A 23,950-nucleotide genomic window follows, 5' to 3' on the forward strand; every position below is an offset into this window, starting at 1 on the left:
AGATCTCTGGGAGAGCTTTTGCCATTTGATATTACGTGGAGCCAGGGGGTCTCTGTTGGAACAATGGTCTCTTGCCTCTTAGACTTTTCCCCAGACTCCCTTCGGGCTAGCTGTGGTGCACTAGCCCCCTTCAGGCTGTGTTCACGAAGCCAATCCCAGTCCTCCTACTGGGATCTGAACTCTGAAGCCTGAGCCTCTGCTCCTAGCCCCCACCCACCTTGGCAGGTGAGCAGAGAAGCCTTTCAGGCTGGTGAGTGCTGGTAGGCCCGATCCTCTGTGTGGAAGTCTCTCTGCTTTGCCCTCTGCACCCATATTGCTGTGCTCTCCTCCATGGCCCTGAAGCTTTCCCCCAGCCCACCACTCGTCTCTGCCTGTGAAGGGGCTTCCCAGTGTGTGGAAACTTTTCCTCCTTCACAGCTCCCTCCCAGAGGTGCAGGTCCTGTCCCTATTTTTTTGTCTCTGTGTTTTCTTTTTTCTTTTGCCCTGCCCAGGTACATGGGGAGTTTCTTGCCTTTTGGGAAGTCTGAGGTCTTCTACCAGCATTCAGCATATGTTCTGTAGGAGTTGTTCCACATGTTGATGTATTTGTGATGTATTTGTGGGGAGGAAGGTGATCTCCATGTCTTACTCCTCTGCCATCTTGAAGGTCTCTCCCAAAACAATCTTGAGAAATAAAAATGGAGCTGGAGGAATCAGGCTCCCTGACTTCAAACTATACTACAAAGCTACAGTAATCAAGACAGTATGGTACTGGCACAAAAACAGAAATGTAGACCAATGGAACAGGATAGAAAGCCCTGAGATAAACCAATGCACATATGGTCATCTTATCTTTCATAAAGGAGGCAAGAGTGTACAATGGAGAAAAGACAGCCTCTTCAATAAGCAGTGCTGCGAAAACTGGACAGCTACCTGTAAAAAATAACATTAGAACACTCCCTAACACCATACACAAAAATAAACTCAAAATGGATTAAAAACCTAAATGTAAGGCCAGACACTGTAAAACTCTTAGAGGAAAACATAGGCAGAACACTCTATGACATAAATCACAGCAAGATCCTTTTTGACCCACCTCCTAGAGAAATGAAAATAAAAACAAACATAAACAAATGTCACCTAATGAAACTTAAAAGCTTCTGCACAGCAAAGGAAACAAAAAAGATGAAAAGACAGCCCTTATAATGGGAGAAAATATTTGCAAATGAAGCAACTGACACAGGATTAATCTCCAAAATATACACGCAACTCATGCAGCTCAATTTCAAAAAAACAAACAACCCAATCCAAAAATGGGCAGTGGACCTAAATAGACATTTCTCCAAAGAAGATATACAGATTGCCAATGGACAGATGAAAGGATGCTCAACATCATTTATCATTAGAGAAATGCAAATCAAAACTACAATGAGATATCACCTCACACCACTCAGAGTGGACATCATCAAAAAAATCTACAAACAATAAATGCTGGAGAGGGTGTGGAGAAAAGGGAACCCTCTTGAAGTGTTGGTGGGAATGTAAATTGATACAGCCACTATGGAGAACAGTATGGAGGTTCCTTAAAAAACTACAAATAGAACTACCATATGACCCAGCAATCCCACTACTTGGCGTATACCAAGAAAACCATAATTCAAATAGAGTCATGTACCACAGTGTTCATTGCAGCACTATTTACAATAGCCAGGACGTGGAAGCAACCTAAGTGTCTATTGACAGATGAATGGATAAAGAAGATGGGACACATATATACAATGGAATATTACTCAGCCATAAAAAGAAATGAAATTGAGTTATTTGTAGTGAGGTGGATGGTTCCAGAGTCTGTCATACAGAGTGACATAAGTCAGAAAGAGAGAAGCAAATACTGTATGCTAACACATATATATGGAATCTAAGAAAAAAAATGATTCTGATGAACCTAGGGGCAGGACAGGAATAAGGACACAGCTGTAGAGAATGGTCTTGAGGACACGGGGAGGGGGAAGTGTAAACTGGGACAAAGTTAAGAGAGTAGCATTGACTACATACACTACCAATGTAAAATAGATAGCTAGTGGGAAGCAGCTGCATTGCACAGGGAGATCAGCTCAGTGATTTGTGACCACCTAGATGGGTGGGATAAGGAGGGTGGGAGGGAGATGCAAGAGTGAAGCAATATGGGGATATACATATGCATATAGCTGATTCACTTTGTTATACAGCAGAGACCAACACAACATTGTAAAGCAATTATATTCCAATAAAGATGTTAAAAATTATTTTATTGAAGTATAGTTGATTTACAATGTTGTGTTAATTTCAGCTGTACAGCAAAGTGGCTCAGTAATACATATATATTCTTTTTCATATTCTTTTCCATTATGGTTTATCACAGGATATTGAATATAGTTCCCTGTGCTATACACTAGGACCTTATTGTTTATCCATCCTATATATAATAGTTTGTTCCTGTTAATCCCAAACTCCCAATCCTTCCCTCCCACACACTCCTCCCCCACTTGGCAACCACAAGTCTGTTCTCCATGTCTGTGAGTCTGTTTCAGTTTTGTAGATATGTTCATTTTTGTTGTATTTTAGATTCCACATATAAGTGATATCATATGGCATTTGTCTTTCGCCTTCTGACTGACTTTGTTTAGTATGATAATCTCTAGGTCCATCCATGTTGCTACAAATACATTTTTTCATTCTTTTTTATGGCTGAGTAGTATTCCATTGTGTGTGTGTGTGTGTGTGTGTGTGTGTGTGTGTGTGTGTGTATCTGTCTATTTATCTCACACCTTCTTCCTTCATTCATCCTTCATAGGACATTTAGGTTGTTTCCATGTCTTGGCTATTGTGAATAGTGCTGCTATGAACATAGGGGTGCTTGTATCTTTTCAAATTATAGTTATGTCTGGGTATATGCCCAGGAATAGGATTGCTGGATCATATTGCAACTCTATTTTTAGTTTCTTGAGCAACCTCCATACTGTTTTCCGTAATGGCTGCACCAATTTACATTCCCACCAACAGTCTAAGAGGGTTCCCTTTTCTCAACACCCTCTCCAACGTTTATTATTTTTAGACTTTTTAATGATGGCTATTCTGACTGGTGTGAGGTGGTACCTCACTGTAGTTTTGATTTGCATTTCTCTAATAATTAGCGATGATGAGCATCTTTTCATGTCCCTATTGGCCATCTGTATGTCTTCTTTGGAGAAGTGTCTATTTAGGTCTTCTGCCCATTTTTCGATTGGGTTTTTTGCTTTTTTTGTTATTGAGTTGTGTGCGCTGTTTGTATATTTTTGAAATTAAGCCCTTGTTGGTCACATCATTTGCAAATATTTTCTCCCAGTCTGTAGGTTGTCTTTTTTGTTTTGTTTATGGTTTCCTTTGATGTATAGAAGCTTGTAAGTTTGATTAGGTCCCATTTGTTTATTTTTGCTTTCATTTCCATTGCCTTTGGAGACTGAACTAAGGAAATGAATTCATCTTATATTTAATTTCAAATTAATGTTTTTGCTTTCACCTTTGATACAGCACTTACAGCAATTAGTTTTACTTTTTTTTTTTACATAGTATCATTGGCTATAGTGTTCTTTTAATATTACAATTTCTCTATTCTTAAACTCCTATTCTTTCTTTCTGTTTTTTTTTTCTGTCCTTCATAGGACTGTGTCTTTCAGTAAGTTTTAAAGAAAGAGTACACAGGGCATTTTTTCTGACCAGTGGTATTACTTAGAATGTTATTATCTTGGCTTTGGAGATGGATGGCCTCTCCAAAACCTGGGTAGCAAAACCCTTAGTGTTCTCCTTGTCATGTCGACTGAAAAAAGTGCATAACATGAGAGTTGTGAGTTAGGCTTTATTTGAGGCAAAATGAGGACTATCGCCTGGGAGACAGCATCTCAGATAGCTCTGAGGAACTGCTCCAAAGAGGTAGGGGGTAGTCAGTATATACATAACTGTGGTGAAGGGGATACATGCAGTCAAGCATATATTTTGGCAGAAGATTGCTGCTAGTCACAAGAAGGTTGTTGCTAGTCACGAGGAGCAGATGTCTCTGTTAATGCTTTTAGTGCTGCTTTTCTAGATATGAGAAGATGCAAGAAACTGGGCCCATAAAATCTCCTGAAAATAGCTGGCTATCTGAAGGCCTGTTCTGCCAGTTTTTCCCAGAGCACAGAGTGCTTCATTACTGATCTCACCCTGAACTCCCTTCAGGGTGTATCGAAGGTTGGTGACTGCCGTGGCTAGTGACCTCATCCTTTCAGAGGCAGATGGCAAGTAACAATTTTTAGTTGGCAATCTCATGCTAACTCTTTCCATTTATGTAGCAAACTTCCCTCCTTCTTATTTTTCTTTTATTTAAGATGAATTTCAAATTCTGAATGAAATATCTTAAGGATATTTGTATGGGAAGAAGATCCCCAAAGTCTAGCATTATAATTTTATTTAGTAGATACTATTAGGTACTTATTAAATTTTGCTTTCTACAAATTGCTGTCTAGTAATTTTCCCCTTCTACTTTGTCTTCAGAATTTTTAAAAATAAAAGCCAAAAGAACTCACTAGAAAGAAATAAAAGGAATGTTAATGTGTGCAATGTGGCTTACCATCTTAGAAGGCAAAATCCAGAGGGCATAACTTTTAAATTTGTATTCTCTCTATGAAAAATCATGAAGTAAATTACTCTGTGTTTTACTCCGTCTTTCCCTTTCTCATGTTTTTGCACCCACAGTTGACTTTGTTTTCTACCAACCTCAAGTGCCTGGTGTCCTGAAGTTCTTGTTTATTATTTACACTGGGCCTCCTTCCAAAAAGAATTAGTCTTCAGAAAATAAAAGGCAGAAATACAATAAAATCATTAAAACAAGGATAAGAGTTAAGCAATAAAAGTAGGGGATAATTATGTAGAATACCTAGAAACACTGCAGTTGATCCTAAAACTTAACCCTGAGCAATCTGGTAGCAAATACAAACAGAAAGATAAAAATTTTGCCAATTTATAATCATTATACAATAAATGGCAAACTAGAAGTTAGGGTGCTGAGTCACCCATAGAGAAACTATTTCTCTGATTGTACATGCTTAGAGGAATTTTTCACGTATGTATATATACGTGTATATTTTATTTAGAGATCAACATAAGGAACAGTGTACTTGATCATATTGCTGTGCAAATGCTGATAAAATTTACATGTAGTTATCTCTCAAAAGCATAATGTTAAAGTATATAAAGGTGGTCTGGTGTGCCAGAATGATGTAATCTGGATATGATGCTTTTAAATTATTTTACTGGATTGATTGTTTCTAAGCCTTTTAAGTCAGGTATTAGTTCCTCTTCCTTTTTGTTTTTGGTTTTTGCAGACATTCATATGATAGTTGCTGGATTTTCAACACTATTTTGAAAATCATTATTTTCAATTTTCATATAAAACATTATTTTCAACATAATTTTCAACATATAGAATGAGAAAACATATAACAATAAAAGGCTCTTATAATCCATTAACATTTTTATGTACATTTGGATTTTATTCATAAATGCTAACTATTAACATTTGCTGATCACTTATTTTTTTTTTTTTTTTTACGGTACGCGGGCCTCTCACTGTTGTGGCCTCTCCCGTTGCGGTGATCACTTATTTTGTATCAGATATTAATTTGTTGTTCATATAGATTCTAATGGTTTGAAGACTAATGTGAGTTCCATGAGGGGTGAAATGTCTCTTTTATCCACTGGTGTTATCTTTCAGGCCCCTCTACTAGAAAGTTACTACTTTTTGCTTTTTAATTAATAAATATCTTGTAGGGATATAGTTTAAAACTCTGTAGATGTCCTGTTCCTCATTTTACTTTTGCACAGCAGTTTTAAAATTACTGCCTGCAACAGGTATTACTATGATAGTTGCCAAGTGGGAAATTTCTAACTCCATTATTCCTTCTACCTTTATTAGTTGGCATACTACTCATTTGTTTGTTTATCAGTACGGATGGCTGAGTTGTAATTTTATTCAGTGGATTATAATCAGTTACTATCATTAGATTGCTCAGGTTACCCTAGATAGATTTGGTCAGTGGGAGCCTTTCACTCTATCATGTCCTTTTTTTTTTTCTTTTCTGTCCTGGGTACCTATGACCTTTTGACATGTCTCCATTATTTTCTGAAAACGTCCTTTTGTCACAAGATGTTCCCAGCCCCATTCCTAGAATCAGCCAGTTCTCCAAGGAGTCCAATTTCCTTTTAATGGGACACTGAATTTAGAAACCAAGATCTAGGGGTTAGGAATATTTTAGTAATGGTGGTGTTCTTGCCTCTCAACTCTTTTGCTGACAGAGCTAAAATATAGATGTATCTGTATGTGTATAAATATAACTGTGTAATAAAATGTGACAGTAGAAAAAAGCAGTATTGCTAAATTAATGTATTTATTTATTTTTAACATCTTTATTGGAGTATAATTGCTTTACAATGGTGTGTTACTTTCTGCTTTATAAAAAAGTGAATCAGTTATACATATACATATATCCCCATGTCTCTTCCCTCTTGTGTCTCCCTCCCTCCGACCCTTCCTATCCCACCCCTCTGGGTGGTCACAAAGCACCGAGCTGATCTCCCTGTGCTATGCGGCTGCTTCCCACCAGCTATCGGTTGTATATTTGGTAGTGTATATATGTCCATGCCCCTCGCTCACTTGGTCCTAGCTTACCCTTCCCCCTCCCCATGTCCTCAAGTCCATTCCCTAGTAGGTCTGCATCTTTATTCCCATCTTGCCCCTAGGTTCTTCGTGACCACTTTTTTTTTTTTTAGATTCCATATATATGTGTTAGCATATGGTATTTGTTTTTCTCTTTCTGACTTACTTCACTCTGTATGACAGACTCTATGTCCATCCACCTCACTACAAATAACTCAATTTCGTTTCTTTTTATGGCTGAGTAATATTCCATTGTATGTATGTGCCATCTGTTGATGGACACTTAGGTTGCTCCCATGTCCTGGCTATTGTAAATAGAGCTGCAATGAAAATTGTGGTACATGACTCTTTTTGATTTATGGTTTTCTCAGGGTATAAACCCAGATGTGGGATTGCTGGGTCGAATGGTAGTTCTATTTTTAGTTTTTTAAGGAACCCTCATACTGTTCTCCATAGAGGCTGTATCAATTTACATTCCCACCAACAGTGCAAGAGGGTTCCCTTTTCTCCACACCCTCTCCAGCATTTATGGTCTGTAGATTTTTTGATGATGGCCATTCTGCCTGGTGTGAGATGATATCTCACTGTAGTTTTGATTTGCATTTCTCTAATGATTAATGATGTTGAGCATTCTTTCATATGTTTGTTGGCAATCTGTATATCTTCTTTGGAGAAATGTCTATTTAGGTCTTCTGCCCATTTTTGGATTGGGTTGTTTGTTTTTTTTAATATTGAGCTGCATGAGCTGCTTGTAAATTTTGGAGATGAATCCTCTGTCAGTTGCTTCATTTGCAAATGTTTTCTCCCATTCTGAGGGTTTTCTTTTCATCTTGTTTATGGTTTCCTTTGCTGTGCAAAAGCTTTTAATTTTCATTAGGTCCCATTTGTTTATTTTTGTTTTTATTTCCATTTCTCTAGCAGGTGGGTCAAAAAAGATCTTGCTGTGATTTATGTCACAGAGTGTTCTGCCTATGTTTTCCTCTAAGAGTTTTACAGTGTCTGTCCTTACATTTAGGTCTTTAATCCATTTTGAGTTTATTTTTGTGTATGGTGTTAGGGAATGTTCTAATTTCATTCTTTTACTTGTAGCTGTCCAGCTTTCCCAGCACCATTTATTGAAGAGGCTGTCTTTTCTCCATTGTATATTCTTGCCTTCTTTATCAAAAATAAGTTAACCATACGTCTGTGGGTTTATCTCTGGGCTTTCTATCAGTTCCATTAATCTATGTTTCTGTTCTTGTGCCAGTACCATACTGCCTTGATTACTGTAGCTTTGTAGTATAGTCTGAAGTCAGGGAGCCTGATACCTACAGCTCCGTTTTCTTTCTCAATATCACTTTGGCTATTTGGGGTCTTTTGTGTTTCCATACAAATTGTGAAATTTTTTATTCTTGTTCTGTGAAAAATGCCAGTGGTAGTTTGATAGGGATTGCATTGAATCTGTAGATTGCTTTGTATAGTATAGTCATTTTCACAATGTTCGTTCTTCCAATCCAAGAACATGCTATATCTCTCCACCTGTTTGTATCATCTTTAATGTCTTTCATCAGTGTCTTATAGTTTTCTGCCTACAGGTCTTTTGTCTCCTTAGGTAGGTTTATTCTTAGGTATTTTATTCTTTCTGTTGCAGTGGTAAATGGGAGTGTTTCCTTAATTTCACTTTCAGATTTTTCATGATTAGTGTATAGGAATGCCAGAGACTCTGTGCTTTAATTTTGTATCCTGCTACATTACCAAATTTGTTGATTAGCTCTAGTAGTTTTCTGGTAGCATCTTCAGGATTCTCTATGTGTAGTATCATGTCATCTGCAAACAGTGACAGCTTTACTTGTTCTTTTCTGATTTGGATTCCTTTTATTTCTTTTTCTTCTCTGATTGCTGTAGCTAAAACTTCCAAAACAATGTTGAATAATAGTGGTGAGAGTGGGCAACCTTGTCTCGTTCCTGATCTTACTGGAAATGTTTTCAGTTTTTCACCATTGAAGACGATGTTGGCTGTGGGTTTGTCATATATGGCCTTTATTATGTTGAGGTAAGTTCCCTCTATGCCTACTTTCTGGAGGATTTTTATCATAAATGTGTGTTGAATTTTATTGAAAGCTTTTTCTGCATCTATTGAGATGATCATATGGTTTTTATTCTTCAATTTGTTAATATGGTGTATCACATTGATTGATTTGGGTATATTGAAGAATCCTTTCATTCCTGGGATAAACCCCACTTGACCATGGTGTATGATCATCTTAATGTGCTGTTGGATTCTGTTTGCTAGTATTTTGTTGAGGATTTTTTCATCTATGTTCATCAGTGATATTGACCTGTAGTTTTCTTTCGTTGTGACATCCTTGTTTAGTTTTGGGATCAGGGTGATGGTGGCCTCGTAGAATGAGTTTGGGAGTGTTCCTCCCTATGCTATATTTTGGAAGAGTTTGAGAAGGATAGGTGTTAACTTTTCTCTAAATGTTTGATAGAATTCACATGTGAAGCCATCTGGTCCTGGGCTTTTGTTTGTTGGAAGATTTTTAATCACAGTTTCAATTTCAGTGATTGTGATTGTTTGTTTATATTTTCTATTTCTTACTGGTTCATTCTTGGAAGGTTGTGCTTTTCTGAGAATTTGTCCATTTCTTCCAGTTTGTCCATTTTATTGGCATATAGTTGCTTGTAGAAATCTCTCATGATTCTTTGTATTTCTGCAGTGTCAGTTGTTACTTCTCCTTTTTCATTTCTAATTGTATTGCTTTGAGTCCTCTCCCTCTTTTTCTTGATGAGTCTGGCTAATGGTTTATCAATTTTGTTTATCTTCTCAACGAACCAGCTTTTAGTTTTATTGATCATTACCATTGTTTTCTTTGTTTTTATTTCATTTATTTCTGCTCTGACCTTTATGATTTCTTTCCTTCTGCTAACTTTGGGTTTTGTTTGTTGTTCTTTCTCTAGTTTCTTTAGGTGTAAGTTTAGGTTGTTTATTTGAGATTTTTCTTGTTGCTTGAGGTAGGCTTGTATAGCTATAAACTTCCCTCTTATAACTGCTTTTGCTGCATTCCATAGGTTTTGGGTCATCGTGTTTTCATTGTCATTTGTTTCTAGGTAATTTTTGGTTACCTCTTTGATTTCTTCAGTGATCTCTAGGTTATTTAGTAGTGCATTGTTCAGCCTCCATGTGTTTGTATTTTTTACAGATTTTTTCCTGTAATTCATATCTAGTTTCATAGCATTGTGATCGGAAAAGATACTTGATATAATTTCAATTTTCTTAAATTTACCAAGGCTTGATTTGTGACCCAAGATATGATCTATCCTGCAGAATGTTCCATGAGCCCTTGAGAAGAAAGTGTATTCTGTTGTTTTTGGATGGAATGTTCTATAAATATCAATTAAGTCCATCTTGTTTAATGTATCATTTAAAGCTTGTGTTTCCTTATTTATTTTCATTTTGGATGATCTGTCCATTGGTGAAAGTGGGCTGTTAAAGTCCCCTAGTATGATTGTGTTACTGTCGCTTTCCCCTTTTATGGCTGTTAGCATTTGCCTTATGTATTGAGGTGCTCCTATGTTGGGTGCATAAATATTTACAATTGTTATATCTTCTTCTTTTATTGATCCCTTGATCATTAGGTAATGTCCTTCTTTGTTTCTTGTAATAGTCTTTATTTTAAAGTCTATTTTGTCTGATATGAGAATTGCTACTCCAGCTTTCCTTTGGTATCCATTTGCATGGAATGTCTTTTTCCATCCCCTCACTTTCAGTCTGTATGTGTCCCTAGGTCTGAAGTGGGTCTTTTGGAGACAACATATATATGGGTCTTTTTTTTGTATCCATTCAGCCCGTCTATGTCTTTTGGTTGGAGCATTTAATCCATTTACATTTAAGGTAATTATCGATATGTATGTTCCTGTTACCATTTTCTTCATTGTTTTGGGTTTGTTTTTGTAGGTCTTTTCCTTCTCTTGTGTTTCCTGCCTAAAGAAGTTCCTTTAGCATTTGTTGTAAAGCTGGTTTGGTGGTGGTGAATTCTCTTAGCTTTTGCTAGTCTGTAAAGGTTTGAATTTCTCTGTGGAATGTGAATGAGATCCCTGCTGGGTAGAGTAATCTTGGTTGTAGGTTTTTCCCTTTCATCACTTTGAATATGTCCTGCCATTCCCTTCTGGCTTGCAGAGTTTCTACTGAAGGATCAGCTATTAACCTTATGGGGTTTCCCTTGTATGTTAGTTGTTGTTTTTCCCTTGCTGCTTTTAATATTTTTTCTTTGTATTTAGTTATTGATAATTTAATTGATATGTGTCTTGGCATGTTTCTCCTTGGATTTATCTTGTATGGGACTCTCTGCACTTCCTGGATTGATTAACTATTTCCTTTCCCATATTACGGAAGTTTTCAAGTATAATGTCTTCAAATATTTTCTCAGTCCCTTTCTTTTTCTCTTCTGCTTCTTCTGGCACCCCTGTAATTCGAATGTTGGTGCATTTAACATTGTCCCAGAGGTCTCTGAGACTGTCCTCGACTCTTCTCATTCTTTATTGTGCTCTGCAGTAATTATTTCCACTATTTTATCTTCCAGGTCACTTATCCGTTCTTCTGCCTCAGTAATTCTGCTGCTGATTCCTTCTAGAGAATTTTTAATTTCATTTATTGTGTTGTTCATCATTGTTTGTTTTCTCTTTAGTTCTTCTAGGTCCTTGTTAAACGTTTCTTGTATTTTCTCCATTCTATTTCCAGGATTTTGGATCATTTTTACTATCATTATTCTGCATTCTTTTTCAGGTAGACTGCCTATTTCCTCTTCGTTTGGCCTGGTGGGTTTTTACCTTGTTCCTTCATCTGCTGTGTGTTTCTCTGTCTTTTCATTTTGCGTAACTTACTGTGTTTGGGGTCTCCTTTTTGCAGGCTGCAGCTCCGTAGATCCTGTTGTTTTTGGTGTCTGCTCCCAGTGACTAAGGTTGGTTCAGTGGGTTGTGTAGGCTTCCTGGTGGAGGGGACTAGTGCCTGTGTTCTGGTGGATGATGCTGGGTCTTGTCTTTCTGGTGGGCAGGTCCACGTCTGGTGGTGTGTTTTGGGGTGTCTGTGACCTTATGATTTTAGGAAGCCTGTCTGCTAATGGATGGGGTTGTGTTCCTGTCTTGCTAGTTGTTTGGCATAGGGTGTCCAGCACTGGAGCTTGCTGGTCGTTGAGTGGAGCTGGGTCTTGGCATTGAGATGGAGATCTCTGGGAGATTTTCGCTGTTTGACATTACGTGGAGCTGGGAGGTCTCTGGTGGACCAGTGTCCTCAACTCGGCTTCCCCTCCTCAGAGGCACAGGCCTGACGTCCGGTCAGAGCACCAAGACCCTGTCATCCTCACGAAAAAGAGAAAAAGGGAAAAATATATATATGTCGTTGCTCCCAAAGTCCCCCTCCTCAATTTGGGATGATTCGTTTCTATTCAGGTATTCCACAGATGCAGGGTACATCAAGTTGATTGTGGAGATTAAATCCTCTGCTCCTGAGGCTGCTGGGAGATATTTCCCTTTCTTTCTTTGTTCGCACAGCTCCTGTGGTTCAGCTTTGGCCCCGCCTCTGCATCTAGGTCACCTGAGGGCGTCTGTTCTTCGCTCAGACAGGACGGGGTTAAAGGAGCAACTGATTCAGGGGCTCTGGCTCACTCAGGCCGGGGGGAGGGAGGGGCGTGGATGCGAGGCGAGCCTGCGGCGGCAGAGGCCAGCGTGACGTTGCAGCAGCCTGAGGCGCGCCGTGCGTTCTCCCGGGGAAGTTGTCCCTGGATCACGGGACCGTGGCAGTGGCGGGCTGCACAGGCTCCCAGGAGGGGAGGTATGGAGAGTGACCTGTGCTCACACACAGGCTTCTTGGTGGCGGCGGCAGGAGCCTTAGCGTCTCCCGCCCATCTCTGGGGTCCACGCTGATAGCTGCGGCTCACGCCCATCTCTGGAGTCATTTAGGTGGCACTCTTAATCTCACCTCGCGCACCATGAAACAAAGAGGCAAGAAAAGGTCTCTTGCCTCTTCGGCAGGTCCAGACCTTTTCCCGGACTCCCTCCCAGCTAGCTGTGGCACACTCGCCCCCTTCAGACTGTGTTCACACAGCCAACCCCAGTCCTCTCCCTGGGATCTAAGCTCTGTAGCCCGCCCGAGCCTCAGGTCCCAGCCCCTGCCCGCCCCAGCAGGTGAGCAGACGAGCCTCTCGGGCTGGTGAGTGCCGGTAGGCACCGATCCTCTGTGCGGGAATCTCTCCGCTTTGCCCTCAGCACCCCTGTTGCTGTGCTTTCCTCCGCGGCCCCGAAGCTCCCCCCACTCCGCCACCCGCAGTCTCCGCCCGCGAAGGGGCTTCTAGCGTGTGGAAACCTTTCCTCCTTCACGGCTCCCTCCCACTGGTGCACGTCCCATCCCTATCCTTTTGTCTCTGTTTTGTCTTTTTTCTTTTGCCCTACCCAGGTACGTGGGGAGTTTCTTGCCTTTTGGGACGTCTGAGGTCTTCTGCCAGCGTTCAGTGGGTGTTCTGTAGGGGTTGTTCCATATGTAGATGTATTTCTGATGTATTTGTGGGGAGGAAGGTGATCTCTGCATCTTACTCTTGCGCCATCTTGAAGCTCCTAATGTATTTATTTTATGCAATTAAAATATGTTTAAAGTTAAAACAACTAAATATTGTAAGTCACTGTTAATATTACACCTCAAGTATATTTATAGTGGTTAAAAAAACTTTTTATTTAGATAACTGATTATTTCCTTATATTTGGGTTGCCATATATTCTGACATATATGCAGTTTTCACCAAGGAGGAGAATGTGCCTGGTTTCAAATATTCAGAGGAGAATTTACACTTTGATTTAGTGGGAATGGATATGTAACTGAGGTCTACAGTCTTAAATGCTACCATTCCCCAAGGAACTTAGGATTTATGTACAAGTGGTTTCATGCAGAGGCTTGCAAGAAACATATTCATGAGTTTAGCGTCTTCTTCATGAAGAAATTATATGGGAATATTAGTGTAATTTTCTTATCAAAAAAGAAACTAAAACAGATTTCCATTATGTCATTGCTTTAGATAACAATCATCAATTATTGATCAGAATTTAGAGAAATTTCTCTTAGAAATGAAAATACAGTACTCAGTTCTTTCTAGTTGCCTAGTTTTCTTATGAATCTTTTCTACTTTGGTATAGCACAGGCTAAAGAAAATATTTTCATGGGTTACTCGTTTCTCATTAAATTTATGATTATAAATGAGCTCTCAGTGCTGCCTGCTGGTGGATTTTGCCACTTTAGTAAGCTGGCTTTCCTACAGTGTTTCTCAGTCTTGTGGAAAGTATGCATTGTTTTTAAAGAAAACAATCTTGTGGTTACCCAAGGTTAACAGTGTTGATGCTCACATCACGAATATAGTGCTGACTACTAAGGTACAGATCTTTGGGGTTCAGCATACCCAGACCTCTAGGTGCTTTATGATTCAATTCTTCCATCATAGTTTTTCTATTTCAACTGTTATGAACCTTTTGTGCAGCGAGCTGAGCTATCATCTGGCCTTCAGTTGTCAAGAATACATCATTTATATCAGTCTACCTTTGCTCTTTTCTCATTAGTCTACAACTGTTTAATTCAGACTTGCTTCTTGGTTATAAGGTCCAGAATATGCTATTATTTATGAAAATGTATTCAGAAACCTACAGAGATAATAGTTCTTATTTTGAAAATGTATATCATAACAAATGGGAAAAGACTGATACACAAATTAATCAAAGTTTAAAAGTAACAAAAACACATTACAGAAAATACAGGAAATAGAGAAGAAGATACAAATCCCTCATAATTATAGAACCCTAACAGAGACACTGTTAGAGGACTAGAATTTCCAGTCTTCTATTTTTTCTATGCATATGAGCACTTTTAGATTTTCTGGTTATAATGTGTGTATCATTTCACATACCTGCTTTTCTTTCCAGGCTACATATAGGACAGCTGTCTCCATTTACCTTGCCTTAGGAGTAGATTAAAAAGCAACCAATATTTATTTACTTAATCTGTATGATTAGAATCCTGTAAATCTTATAAATTACAGTTGACCCTTGAAAACGAGGGGGTTAGGGGTGCTGACCCCCTGCACAGTTGAAAATCCCCAGACTGCTGTCTCTGCCTCAAAAATAAAGGAATTGATAAATGACCCACCCAAGGGCAGGAAGCTCAGTTTGGATAGAATTAGGACTCAAACTCTACTTCTTTTGATTCCACGTATTGTGATCTCTTGAACACAGTTGAACACATACTTTTCCCCACACTTAGTTAGTTTAAAGGTCTGTTAAATGAAAATACAGGTACTATATTTATTGAAAAAATTCATGTATAAAGTGGACCCATCCTGGTCAAACTCATGTTGTTCAAGGGTCATCTGTACATTTGGAGTACATTTATTTACAGAACCATAGTTGTATTATATCAATGTACATTTCTGTAGTTATCAAATGTTATAAAAAGAACACAGATATATTTTAGAACCAATAAGGTATGTAAGGTCTGCACTTAAACGTCTTTATAATTAATTAATAATTAAGCACTATCATCTGTAAACATGTTCGTCAGTTGAATAGCATACATAACTTGAAAGGTTTCAGATTTTTAACTTGTTTGTGTATTTATAGCAAAAGAAGAGTTCACTGAAGCAGGAAACTGCCTAAAAGGATGTGTTATCACAGGAATTTATTCTGAAGAAGATGTTTTGACACTGTAAGTCTGTTGGTCTTCTAATTTTAGGGAGGAAGAAGTTTGCAAAATAATTTGTTTGTCTTTACAAAGTTGATGAAGGAAAATAGGGCAGCAACATAACTAAATTTTTAATTTCCTTCTGGGAAGATCTAGGAAGTACTACCTGGCTATTTAGAATTTTTAGATATTCAAAATTCTTCTTTAGGCTAGATGCCCTCATGGGGCAACATTGGATTCATACTACTTCATCTTCCTATAAAAGTTTTCCTCTTTGGATTCTATTACCTGCGGTAAATTCTTTTCAGTTGTCATAGTTTTATGAGGAATTTTATTTCTTGAGTGTCTGGGTTTTGGTTTGCCACCAAGGTCTACATAAAAATCAGTTTTTCTATATTTCTCGCAGAGTTTTAGGTGACGAATGGATAGTTCTACTTAATTTTGTTATTGCAGACATACGCTTAAGCAGTGCTTCTTTTAGCCACTTAAGTTGCTTTATTTGTAGAATTCGGGGCTCCTGTGAACTATCAAGTATTTCAGTTGCTGCGGAATGAAGGACTGAACTGAAAATTTGGAAATTATGAATACATAGCACGTTCTACACTTCTGACTCCTCTTCAGATGCACGTGGAGTTAATAAGCCCCAGTTTGTGTTTATTACCCTCTGACTATATTATTCCTCATTGTCATTTCTGAGCTTAAATCTTTCATCCTGAATACTGGTGACACATGCTTTTGATGATCGAGCTCCATGAAATCAGTGATTTTTTAAAAGTGAATACAGAACTCCAGATCTTTAGGGAATATGAGACCTGTTCACCTGACACATGGACAGTCACCCACTCTCTTCTAGACCAGTAGTTTTCGGAGTATGTTTCGTTTATAACCAACTGGTTATATTACCAACAGGTAATCTGAAAACTGGGCTTTCTACTAATGTTTATAATATTATAATGTCTATACTTTTGTTTTAGCATGAATTAAGCTTTTACATGATATAAATGTGACTACATCACTGGTAATTTCACACAAGACATTTTTTTCCTATTCAGTGATGTTCTTTTAAGTTTAGTTAGCAAAAGTAGTGGTAGGAGGGAGCAGATTTGGGCTCTGTTTCAGTGGAGAGAGCACAGACTCTGTATCTGGAATACCTCAGTGTGAATTCTGTCTCTGCTGTTTACCGCTCTTTCATCATCAGTAAACAGAGGGTTATAGGGATGTTCTGACGGTTAAAGACTTAACTAGAAGCACCTGGTGTAGTGCCTGGCAAATAACAGGCCCATTCTCATAAATGCCTGTCTCCTTGGCTCAGCAGTTTGGTGAGCAGCCCAAAAAGTGGAGAACCATTCAGTGTGTTCCTAATCCTATTTGGACATTTTCTTGATGAATAAGTTGTCTAGAAATACAAATCTGGCTAGATTACTATCTGTTGCTTTCTTCTAATCTAGATTATCAAGGTTCTTGAACTTGCTCAGATAGCCTCACATAGAAGATAAGTTTGTCTGGAAATGGAGTTCTTTTTTCCTTAGTAGGGCTTCCCATTTGCTGCCTCCATTGTGACTTCTTGGCCTAACTGTTCATATTTTTGATGATTTGCTATATTTTGGCTGGAAATTTTAATACTACATTTCTCCATAGGTCAAATAAATATGCTGTAACTCTTCCAGCCCTGCTGCTTGCCAGACACAAAGAAGGCAAAATCGAGAGCATTTCATTAGCTAATGTCCATGCTCAAGAAATAGTTCAAATAATAACCAATGCATCACTGGAAATATTTGTGAGTATATTTTATAATAAGGATGTTATTTGAAATAAGAAAATCTAGACCAGTTAAAGACAGTGTGTTTTAATACATGGGTTTCCAGCTTTTGTTGGCACAGGGCATGATGTGTTGTGATGTCAAGATTCATTGGGTTGCTCTGTTTTATTATTCACCTGTTATGCATACAGCTTCTTTAGTCCACTGCCAAAAGTTTACATGTCTTTGGATTATTTTTATTGCTGAGATGCTTGTGGCTGATGGCCAGTTGAAGTACTCAGTCTAGGCTGAAACTTGGCATAAAGCACATAGATTCCAGAGAGCAGACTTCTGGGCTTCAGATCCTTGCTTGTCTCCCTATTGGCTGTATGTAAGCATCTCTGTGCCTCAGTTTCCACATGTGTAAAATGTAGGTGATAGTAGCCCCTGCTGCAGAGCGTTATTGTAAGGACTAAATGAGATGGGTGTTCAGTGCTCTGTGTACAGTGTTTGGCCCCTGGTAAACACTCAACAAATGTTAGCTGGTATTATTATACCATTTTAGAGCAAAATACTGTCTTACGAAAGTCCTTTTCCGATGCTTACTTTGTGTAATAATGGATTCAGGGGCCCAGCAGATGTAACCTGCATTTCTTGATTTTGGTTGTTTTGCATTAATATTAACTGTATCTAGAATATTATAAATTTATGCTTTTCTACCTTTCTAAAGTGCCATAGGGGCACTATCATCAACTGTAAATACTGAACGAATATCCTCCTGTTACTGTTTTTTGTCATGCTGACCTAAATGATACTACATTTTAGGCTCAAAGAAATGAATGTATTCTTTAAGTTTTTTGTGACCTCAGTTCTATTGCCTCCCCTCCCCCAATTAAAGTTACAGTTTATAATCAATCAAATCATTAATATTTTCAGGATGTGGTTTTCTAAATTATTTATAAAGTAACATTTTTGTCTTTAATGACATTATTAAATGACTTTCTTTAGCATATACATAGTGTAATATTTTGGGAATTATTGTAAGACTTTAGCTTTTTTTTCCGAGATAATACAGGAAACTATAAAGAAGAAAATCAGAATAAACCATAACTTCTTTCACCAAGTTTAAATTTGGGGATATATTTTCCCGAACTTAAAAAAAAAATCCATGTGTATATATGTGTTTATCTTTTTATATTAAGGGATATTTCCACCAAGAAATAAATATTTGCATATTAGTTTTTAAATATTGGCATAATATTCTGTTGTACTAATAAACCACAATTTATCTAATTTCCTGTTGGTTAATATTTAAGATGTCTTTGTTTTGTTTTGTTTTATTCTGGGACCATCCTTATAGATAATCTTTGGGTGTTGCTATGACTATATACTTACGGTAAGTTCATAGAATTTGAATTGCTAGTCCAAAGGGTAGGCACATTTTGAAGGCTTCTGACATTTATTCCTGTCTCGCCCAACAGAAGATTTGTATCATTTTACTCTTTAATCTTTGCCTAACTGCTAGATAAAAATAGGTATCTAATTGTTTTCTTTAAGATTATATTCTTTAAGGCTGAGAAACTGTGGGCAAGCTTAACAATTATCAATGTTTATAGTTAAGGCAAATTTACAACGTTTTGGTTTGCAGTGTTCAACTAAATAATGAACAGCTGTAATAATATTTATTTTGCTTTTAGTTACGATCTTTTCATAAATTCTAAAACCTTCAAGTGGTTATTAAATTTCTCAGTGCTGCTTTGTGTTGGAGCTTTAAGTCTAGAGCATCAGTGACTGTGTACAGTAGCCAGCTAGCAGTAATCTGTCTCCTGGCCTACACCTAGTTACCAGAAGGACTTTGGATCCTTCCTCTGGATAGGAAAGAGGAGTGGATGGCCGGATGGTTAACATTTTTTACATAACATCGAACTTTTATTTTAATGAACCTGATGACAAATTAGTCCAAGTAAATAGTGCCCAAATCTGAAATACATGATAATTTGCTATGTAAATATCATAAGTAAGCAATGATATATCCAAGGCTGTCACACTTAGAACTATTTGTTAGGTAATATGTTTAGCACTTTTCTCAGATACATGGAGTTCCTTTTTATGTTCTTATTATGAATAAGTTAAGAATATCAGAACCCACACAATTATAGTCTCTTACATACTCAAATAGCCAAAGGTCACCTTCCAGGGACCACATTTGATGACCTTTTCTGTTTCTCCTTAACCTCTGAATAGCAATCAAAACTCTTGATTGTGCTTTTCCTTCTTAAAATTCTCTCCTCCTTTGGCTTTTGCAATTCAATCCTCTCTAGGTACACTTTCAACCCTCTGGCCACTCTAGAATTACATCTTCAACGCTTTTTTCTTTTTTTGCTATGTTTTTCTTTGGGAGACTTTATCTATACCCATAACTTCTACTGTCATACCAGCTGATGATTCCTAACTCTTTCTAATCATAACCTCTAAACTCACACAACTCTTAGTGTTTCTTTCCTGACATAGGAAAGAGCAGTGCCTGTCACTAGCTTGTCCTTCCACAAATTCATATTCTAGTTAGTCATCTGAAACAGGCCTAACCATGTCACTCATGTGATACAAAATCTCAGTATTCCTGAGAGCTAGAAAGCCTGTGGAGTCATTTTCCCATCTGGTTTGACAGCCACATTTGCCTCTTGCCTGCCTAAGTCTGATATGCTTCACTCTCACTGTTCCCCAGATACTCTGCATGCCTTAACACCTGTCTGCACCCTCATGATGCTCCCTATATCTGGAATCCCCGCTCTAAGCACACGCCTCTATCTATCAAGGTCTTATTCCTTATGCAAGGCCCAGATCAAATACCACTTCCTAAAATCACCCATGAGCTCCCCTAACTTGTTTTTTAGTTTTAATTTAGAACCAATAGGTTTCCTTAGTGTCACACATTAATTTTTTTCTTGGATCACAGCAGTTTGTATACTTCTTTCCTTCTCTTAACTATGAACTCTTTGAGGGCAGGGTAAGCACCTTAATTCTTTTTGATTCAGTACCCAGCATAAGATCTTGAAGTTCTCAATAAATTTTTGAATTGAGCAGTGACGGCTCCATTGCACCAGATTCGTCAAATCCATTCTGCTGGCTTGATGAGATCTGTCAATTTTAGGAAGGGGACGTAACTCATGTAGAAGAGAAAAGATGATAGTTAATACAAGAATACAACACAGGGGAGTTTGGAGAAGAAGGGATCTAAGATTTAAATCGTGAAAGAGGAAGGTGTGAAAAGAGGATTTTTAGTGTGAAAGAGAAAGAATTTAAAGAAAAATGAGAATTGGCAGAGGAAAGTGGTTTTGAGAACTAAGTACGGAAAAGTATGTGCCAGAGTTTGGTGTTTGGGGATGGATCAGAGGTGGTTGGCACCGTGAAAAAAATTGTTCATTTGGATTTCTAGTGTGATCCAATGAAATGGAAGCTGGTGAACAGGATGCCTGAGTGCTAGTTTCATTCAACTCTTCCTCCTACTTAGCTGTGTGACTTCAGCAAGTCAGCTTCTCGTCTTTGGTTTCCTTATCTGTCAGCAGGGGATTAGTTTTATGATATAGGAAGATTTAATCCAGCTCATAAGTACATCCAGAAGATGAATTAATAGGTGTGGTACTAAAAATGGAAAATGGTAGAAGCCTTTAATATTCTAAGTCACTGCTATTTTCTTTTTAAAATTTTCATTGGAGTATAGTTAATTTACAATGTTGTGTTAGTTTCAGGTATACAGCAAAGTGAATCAGTTATACATATACATATATCCACTTTTTAGATTCTTTTCCCATATAGGCCATTACAGAGTATTGAGTAGAGTTCCCTGTGCTATACAGTAGGTCCTTATTAGTTATCTATTTTATATATAGTGTCACTGCTATTTTTAATCCTGAATATGTTAACTTTGTTACTCTTTCAATTCTTGTTGATAACAGCCTAGACAAGTTGTCTTCTACAAATATATAAAAAACGTTGTTCTCTTTTAATTAATAAAAAGAATAAAAGGGTAAGATTTCTTATTTCTTACTAAATTTTTTCATTGTTATTTTAAACCCCAAAGAAATAAGAGACTTTTAAAATTTGTTTTAGTATATTATTGAATTACTTTAATTATGCTAAAAACTCATAATTTTGAAACAAAGTAAGATTTTATTAATTTTTAAGTAATCATAGATGTTAAAAGATTATATCTTTAAAGCTCAGCTTATGTTTTTTTTTCAAAAATTTTATAAAGATATAACAAGAATTTTATTTGTCATGTGTATGTTGGCTAGTCTGATCCAGATTTTATCATAAGAAATTATTAGAAGTGCTACATCCTTGTAAAACAGGGAGCTCCTTTAATTTGTTTTCAAATTCTATTAGTAGTTTTATTTTGAAAATAACTCATTCTTAAGACAAAATGGGTTTAAATTAAAAAAACTCTTGAGATTCATAGTTATTAATCAGTATAGCAAAATCTCCACTTAAATGAAAATGTTTGAAATACGTTTTACAAACTAAAATTGCAAGAGTGATTTGAACATTATTTTCTACTTTATACACTATAATTCTCCATTTTTCTTGGTTTGTTTTTTGTTTTAAACAGCCAGAAATCACTGTGGAAAATCTTCCCACTTATTTAAGACTTCAGAAACCATTACTCATTTTATTCAGTGATGGCAGCATAAATCCTCAGCATAAAAAAGCAATATTGACACTGCTAAAAGAGAAACACTTGGATTCACTTACCCCTTGCTGGTTAAATCTGTAAGTATATATTTTTTTATTTTTTAATACGTAAAAGGTAAAGAAAGTGTAATTATTATTAAATTTTCATTAGGGAATGAAACTCTACTTGTGGAGTTATATATTATGGGACCAATGTGTATTTTATCTTGATATTTTAGTAACTAAACTCCCTCAGACTGTCTAAGATGACATTGTTTTAGACTGAATTCTGTTTTATAGTAAATTCTTTTTTTTTTTTGCTGTGTGATTTTTTTTCCAGCTTTATTGAGGTATAAATGACAGATAAAATTGTAAGATTTAAAATATACATTGTGATAATTTGATATAGGTATACATTGTGAAAAGATTCTTCCATCTAATTATTTAATACATCCATTACCTCACATATTTGTTTTATATATATAAACTTTTGGGGGCAGTGAGAACATTTAAGTTCTACTCTCTTAGCAAATTTCAATGATACAGTACAGTATTATCAACTATAGTCATCATGTTATACATTAAATCCTCAGACCTTATTCATCTTGCAACTGAAAGGTCTGTATTCTTTTACCAATCTCTCCATATTTCCCCCACCCTGTAGTCCCTGACAACTTGTCTACTCTGTTTTTATGAATTTGACTTTTTTTTAAGATTCCACATATAAGTGATACTACTATGTAGTATTTGTCTTTCTCTTTCTGGCTTATTTCACTTAGTATAATGCCCTCAAATTCCATCCATGTTGTAGCAAATAGCAGGATTTCATTCTTTCTCATGGCTGAATAATATTCCATTCTCTAAGTCTGTTTCTGTTTTATAAATAAGTTCATTTGTATCATTTTTTTTAGATTCTGCATATAAGTGATATCATATGATACGATATTTGTCTTTCTCTGACTTCTTCCCTTACTTTGATAATCTCCAGGTCCATACAAGTTGCTGCAAATGGCATTATTTCATTTTTTTAATGGCTGAGTAATATTCCATTGTATATATGTGCCTCATCTTCTTTATCCACTCCTCTGTTGACGGACATTTAGGTTGCTTCAGTGTCTTGGCTATTGTAAACTGTGCTGCAGTGAACATTGGGAGTGCATGTATCTTTTTGAACCATGTTTTTCTCCAGATATAATATGCCCAGGAGTGGGATTGCTGGATCATATAGTAGCTTTATTTTTAGTTTCTTAAGGAACCTCCATACTCTTCTCCATACTGGCTGTACCAATTTACATTCCCACCAACAGTGCACAAGGGTTCCAGTTTTTCCACATCCTCCCTAGTGCTTGTTATTTGTGGTCTTTTGTTGATAGCCATTCTGACAGGTGTAAGGTGATATCTCATTGTGGTTTTTATTTGCATTTCCCTGATGATTAGTGATGTTAAGCATCTTTTTATGTACCTTTTGGTCATTTGTATGTTTTCTTTGCAAAAATGTTTATTCAGTTATGTCCATTATTTAATTGAATTGTTGTTTTGTGATTGAGTTGTGTGAGTTCTTTAGTTATTTTGGATATTAATCCCCTATCAGATATATGATTTGCAAATATTTTCTCCCCTTCTGAATGTTGCCTTTTCATTTTGTTGGTTTCGTTTGCTGTGCAGAAGTTTTTTAGTTTGATGTAGTCCCACTTGTTTATTTTTGCTTTTGTTGCCTTTGTTTTTGGTGTCATACAATAAATTTTTAAAGATAATAATTTTTCTGATTTTAAAAGTAATGGATGTTCATTGAGGGAAATTTGGCAAATACAGAAAAATAAACATTGTGTTATTTTGGCATTTTTCTTTAATTCCTTTTTCTGTATTTTAAAAATGCAGCCTAAAACTTTACAGAAAATTATCAGTGCATTTACCAACAATATTTCCTGGTATATTTTCTAGATGTGTGGCTTGTGTTATTACATTTAATGTCTCTGAACACAGTTCACATATTTAGATACACTATCCATTGTTCAAAGTCATCAGATGAAAGACATTTCATTTTTAACTCATTGGAAAAATTACAAAAATGGGGCAGTGTACACTTTTGTTGTGAAGAGTTCACTAACAGTACAGCCTACTACTTGAAACAAAATTTTCCCAGGTAATTATCCTTGTAGCT

The 23,950-nt window shown here is 36.8% G+C and overlaps 1 protein-coding gene across 1 annotated transcript in view; it reads left to right on the forward strand.

The window, feature by feature from the left end:
- TXNDC16 (thioredoxin domain containing 16) overlaps positions 1-23,950 on the forward strand; it is a 104,448-nt gene that overhangs the window by 75,096 nt on the left and 5,402 nt on the right. The window contains exons 16-18 of the mRNA XM_060167196.1: positions 15,320-15,404; positions 17,019-17,157; positions 21,728-21,888. Coding sequence (XP_060023179.1) covers positions 15,320-15,404; positions 17,019-17,157; positions 21,728-21,888 — 385 coding nt within the window. The remainder of the gene's footprint in view (positions 1-15,319; positions 15,405-17,018; positions 17,158-21,727; positions 21,889-23,950) is intronic.

This window comes from Lagenorhynchus albirostris, chromosome 1 (genome assembly GCF_949774975.1).
Source record: "Lagenorhynchus albirostris chromosome 1, mLagAlb1.1, whole genome shotgun sequence".
In the NCBI taxonomy this organism is placed as follows: Eukaryota; Metazoa; Chordata; class Mammalia; order Artiodactyla; family Delphinidae; genus Lagenorhynchus; species Lagenorhynchus albirostris.